A 6000-nucleotide genomic window follows, 5' to 3' on the forward strand; every position below is an offset into this window, starting at 1 on the left:
TAAAAGATGGTAAATATGAGGTCAAAACAAAGTAAAGAATGGTAAATACAAGGGAGATAAAAGTTCAAATACAGTAAATAGAAGGGAAATAAAATGGTAAAAGATGATAGCTAAAAGGGAAATAAAAGGTAAAAGAAGATCAACTAGAAGGTAAATACAAGGTAAAAGATGGTAAATATAAGGTAAATACAAAGTAAAGGATGGTAAATACAAGGGAAATAAAATGGTAAAAGACGATAACTACAAGGGAAATAAATGGTAAAAGATGATAAAATAGAAGGTAAATAAAAGGTAAAAGACAGTAAATAAAAGGTAAAGAAAAGGTAAAAGACTGTAAATAAAAGTTAAAAAGGTAAATAAAAATTAAACAAAAGGCGAAAAAATAACACGGTAAATAAAGCATAAACAAAAGGTAAAAGATGGTAAATATAAGGTAAATACAAAGTACAGAATGGTATGTACAAGGGAGATAAAAGTTCAAATACAGTACATAGAAGGGAAATAAAATGGTAAAAGATGATAGCTAAAAGGGAAATAAAAGGTGAAAGATGATCAAATAGAAGGTAAATAAAAGGTAAAAGATGGTAAATATAAGGTAAATACAAAGTAAAGGATGGTAAATACAAGGGAAATAAAATGGTAAAAGACGATAACTACAAGGGAAATAAATGGTAAAAGATGATACAATAGAAGGTAAATAAAAGGTAAAAGACAGTAAATAAAAGGTAAAGAAAAGGTAAAAGACTGCAAATAAAAGTTAAAAAGGTAAATAAAAATTAAATAAAAGGCGATAAAATAAGACAGTAAATAAAGCATAAACAAAAGGTAAAATATGGTAAATATAAGGTCAATACAAAGTACAGAATGGTATGTACAAGGGAGATAAAAGTTCAAATACAGTAAATAGAAGGGAAATAAAATGGTAAAAGATGATAGCTAAAAGGGAAATAAAAGGTCAAAGATGATCAAATAGAAGGTAAATTAAAGGTAAAAGATGGTCAAAAGAAGGTAAATAAATGTTAGTATTAATATAAAGTGGTATAAAATACCACAACTATAAAAGCATTAGAATGTAAAATAAATAATAATACAGGACAGTACAAGACCCAGAACACTAATCACTGGTTAAAAGCCACGATGACTTAAATAGTGGACGTCTGCAGGACTCGTGTACATCCACTTTATTTACAAAGGACTTGTGTACATCCACTTTATTGACAAAGGACTCGTGTACATCCACTTTATTGACAAAGAAACACGTTGATGGTGGATTCATTCTGTACACTTGTGCGTGAGAAACATGACTTGTTCACTCCACTGTGATGGAGGGGCGTCATTGCATCATCACTTTGATCACCACTCTGCACAAAACCTCCATCTGCTTTTACGTCCTACAGAGACTTTGTGGACATCCTAGTCACATAGAAAAAGTACTTGTTGACAAAGTCATCAGGACAATCTTTATTTCATCGTTTTAAAGACAAATAAAAGACAAGAAATGATGCAATGTGATGGGACAAAGTCAGCATGAAGGCTTTGTATCAATTACTGCTTTTGACACACCAAGTGCAAATGTCATCCTTTCATGCTTTCTGTAGTCATATATTTAGTTTTTGAAAAATATATTTTTTTCCACCTAGTAAAATTTTATAATCCAACTAATTTCAAAACAATTATTTAAAAATGTTTATATAAAAATCCTTTATGATTCCTATATTAATGCACAAAGAGAATCCTATTTTAGTGTTTCCTTTTACGACAAAAAATGTTTTAATACAGATAATTATGATTTCTGTAGAATATACATCATATTTTTGGATACATACTTTTAAAAAAATACGGTATTTGATGTATGTTTTTTGGTCCTACTAAAAATGTTAATTTGTTAACAGTTCAACTTATTTCAAAGCAAATGTTGGTACAAATATTGAACTACATATGTAAAAAATGGATTTTTTTTTTTTTTTTTATCAATCCAACAAACCACTACATAGCAATACCATAACAATGCAATCCAAATCCAAAACCAAACCTGACCCAGCAACACTCAGAACTGCAATAAACAGATCAATTGAGAGGAGACACAAACACGACACAGAACAAAACAAAAGTAGTGAAACAAAAATGAATATTATCCACAACAGTATCAGTATTAATTATAATTTGGATACATACTTTAAAAAAAATACATTATTTGATGTATGTTTTTTGGTCCTACTAAAAATGTTAATTTGTGGACAGTTCAACTTATTTCAAAGCAAATGTTGGTACAAATATTGAACTACATATGTATTAAAGTACATTTTAAGTGTGTATTGTACATCTTTTATTTTATACTTTTTTAAATATATTTTTAATTAACAAAATAGACTGAAATGTCCTTTCAATACTTTGAGGCTTTCAGTATTCATATATTTTTACCTTTTTTTAAATCAAATTTTTTATGATTCATATATTAATGCACAAAGAGAATCTTATTTTAGTGTTTCCTTTTTCGACAAAAAATGTTTTAATACAAATAATTATGTTTTCTGTAGAATATACATCATATTTTTGGATACATACTTAAAAAAAAATACAGTTTGATGTATGATTTTTGGTCCTACTAAAAATGGTAATTTGCGGACAGTTCAACTTATTTCAAGGCAAATGTTGGTACAAATATTGAACTACATATGTATTAAAGTACATTTTAAGTGTGTATTGTACATCTTTTATTTGATACATTTTTTACATATTTTTAATTTTAAAAAATAGACTGAAATGTCCTTTTAAATACTTTATGAGGCTTTCTGTATTCATATATTTTTAAACATTTTTTAATCAAACTTTTTTCTACCTACTAAAATTGGATTTGAATAAAGCTGCGATGAGGTGGCGACTTGTCCAGGGTGTACCCCACCTTCCGCCCGATTGTAGCTGAGATAGGCGCCAGCGCGCCCCGCGACCCCAAAAAGGGAATAAGCGGTAGAAAATGGATGGATGGGAAGCACCTCATCGCAAAGCAAATATTTCAAAACATTTTAGTATGAATCATGATTTCTGCGTTAATGTACAATATGAATCATATTGTCAAATAAGCATTTATTTCTTGGAATATTTAATTGATATTTGTTGTACCTTCTAAAATGTATTTTTAACAGCAAACAGTTGACACCAATCCAATTTATTCCCCAAAAAATATTTTTAAAAAGTTACTACAAATAAATAAGAAATATGATGAGGATTCTGCAGAAATATGATGAGGATTCTGCAGAAAATATTTGGTTTATAGTTATTGGGACCTACAAAAATGATGTGATTTTTAACAGCATGTAGTTTATTTTATTGACAGTTTATTGATTTAATTTCAAGGCAAAAGTTAAAAAAATAAATGCTCCCAAAAAGTTTTTAGTCTATTAACAGAAACAGTTTAAAGTGCATTACTTTGGCTAAAAAAATGACCAAACTACAAAAACAATTTGACTGAAAAATTACATAAATTCAATAAATAAATACATAAATAAGAGGAGACACAAACACGACACAGAACAAAACAAAAGTAGTGAAACAAAAATGAATATTATCAACAACAGTATCAATATTAGTTATAATTTCAGCATAGCAGTGATTAAAAATCCCTCGTTGACATTATCATTATACATTTATAAAAATAAAAATAAAAGAACAATAGTGTCACAGTGGCTTACACTTGCATCGCATCTCATAAGCTTGACAACACACTGTGTCCAATGTTTTCACAAAGATAAAATAAGTCATATTTTTGGTTCGTTTAATAGTTAAAACAAATTTACATTATTGCAATCAGTTGATAAAACATTGTCCTTTACAATTATAAAAGCTTTTTTTTTAAATCTACTACTCTGCTTGCATGTCAGCAGACTGGGGTAGATCCTGCTGAAATCCTATGTAGTGAATGAATACATAATCGTTTTGAATTGGAAAAATATCGTTTTTGAATCGAGAATCGCATTGAATCGAAAAAATTCGATCGATATATAATCGAATCGCAACCCCAAGAATCGATATTGAATCGAATCGTGGGACACCCAAAGATTCGCAGCCCTAATATATATATATATATATATATATATATATATATATATATATATATATATATATATATATATATATATATATATATATATATATATATATATATATATATATATATATATATATATATATGTATATCTATACATATGTATGTGTATATGTATGTAAATGTATGTATATGTTTATATTGTGCAAGTTCTCCCTCTTAAAATGGACATTGAAACAGTGTAAGTCTTACTTAGTAGGATACAGTGGGGAAAAAAAGTATTTAGTCAGCCAGCGATTGTGCAAGTTCTCCCACTTAAAATGATGACAGAGGTCTGTAATTTTCATCATAGGTACACTTCAACTGTGAGAGACAGAATGTGGAAAAAAAAATCCAGGAATTCACATTGTAGGAATTTTAAAGAATTTATTTGTAAATTATGGTGGAAAATAAGTATTTGGTCAACCATTCAAAGCTCTCACTGATGGAAGGAGGTTTTGGCTCAAAATCTCACGATACATGGCCCCATTCATTCTTTCCTTAACACGGATCAATCGTCCTGTCCCCTTAGCAGAAAAACAGCCCCAAAGCATGATGTTTCCACCCCCATGCTTCACAGTAGGTGTGGTGTTCTTGGGATGCAACTCAGTATTCTTCTTCCTCCAAACACTATTAGTTGAGTTCATACCAAAATGGATACATGGATGATACAGCAGAGGATTTGGGAGAATGTCATGTGGTCAGATGAAATCAAAATACAACTTTTTGGTATAAACTCAACTCGTTTGGAGGAAGATGAATACTGAGTTGCATTCCAAGAACACCACACCTACTGTGAAGCATGGGGGTGGAAACATCATGCATATATATATATGTATGTATATGCAAATATATATGTATGTATATATATGTATGTATATATGTATGTATATATATGTTTATAAATATATGTACTGTATGGATGTATATATATGTGTGTATATATATATATATATATATATATATATATATATATATATATATATATATATATATATATATATGTGTACATATATGTGCATATGTATGCATGTGTATGTATGTGTATATTTATATTTAAATGTAAGCACGTGATGTCCCGCAGCTCCCAGTACGCTTGGCGCGGCAGCGAGATGAGCGTGGGCGACGGCGTGCTGGACTCGGGGAAGGCCAGCGACCTGTCGGTGTGCAGCTGGCCCGTGGAGCCCATCCACTGGACCCCCTTCCCGCTCCTGCGGCAGCTGGCCTCGCAAAGGACGCACCCGGTGAGTCGCCGGCAAGATGTGGCTTGTCGCCTTTGTGACGACGTGACGTGACGTGACGTGAAGTGACGACGTGACGTGACGTGACATGACCGGCGTCTCCAGCAGGTGCGTGTGTCCAGGCCGCGCTCGTACTGCGAGGGCATGGAGCTGACGGACCTGAACCGGAGCTGGACCGCCTGATTAAAGGTTCTTGCTGCGTACATCAAGGCTGTAACTTTGTCGTACAATAAATGTCACATGTGTCTGTTGTAGTTCTATTTTTTTCTCTTGACAGAATGTCAACAAACAGCCACCGGCCACAATATTAGGTACACCGTCTCAATATATTTTGCTGGTATGTTTACAATTGCAATAAAAAGGCTTATAAGAGTCACAGTTTTCATATTACTAAAAATCATTTTAACAAACTCATTTCCAGTCAAAAGATTATAAAAATTAAAGTGAACACATTTATAAGGCTTTCTGTATCAATTTACTTTTTTTTTTTAAGTCATTTTAACAAATTGGTAGGGTTTTTTTCTACCTACTAAAATAATATGATTTTAATAAACAATTCAACTCATTTCAAAGGAAAAATTTAAAGGTTTTATTAAAAATAATTCATTATGATTTCCGTATTAATGTACAATTTGAATCACATTTTTAAATGAGTATTTCTTTTTTTAAATATTAAAA

The 6000-nt window shown here is 30.7% G+C and overlaps 1 protein-coding gene across 4 annotated transcripts in view; it reads left to right on the plus strand.

The window, feature by feature from the left end:
- Nucleotides 1-5569, plus strand: part of si:ch211-14k19.8 (mucin-2) — a 37262-nt gene extending 31693 nt beyond the window's left edge. For 3 of the 4 annotated variants that reach the window (XM_061913923.1, XM_061913929.1, XM_061913909.1), the window contains 2 exons: nt 5166-5325; nt 5428-5569. In XM_061913923.1, coding sequence (XP_061769907.1) covers nt 5166-5325; nt 5428-5505 — 238 coding nt within the window. In that variant the 3' untranslated portion in view covers nt 5506-5569. The remainder of the gene's footprint in view (nt 1-5165; nt 5326-5427) is intronic. The other variant, XM_061913916.1, reaches the window with a different exon arrangement.
- Nucleotides 5570-6000: the final 431 nt, after the last annotated feature.

Source organism: Nerophis ophidion, linkage group LG01 (assembly GCF_033978795.1).
Source record: "Nerophis ophidion isolate RoL-2023_Sa linkage group LG01, RoL_Noph_v1.0, whole genome shotgun sequence".
Classification (NCBI taxonomy): domain Eukaryota; kingdom Metazoa; phylum Chordata; class Actinopteri; order Syngnathiformes; family Syngnathidae; genus Nerophis; species Nerophis ophidion.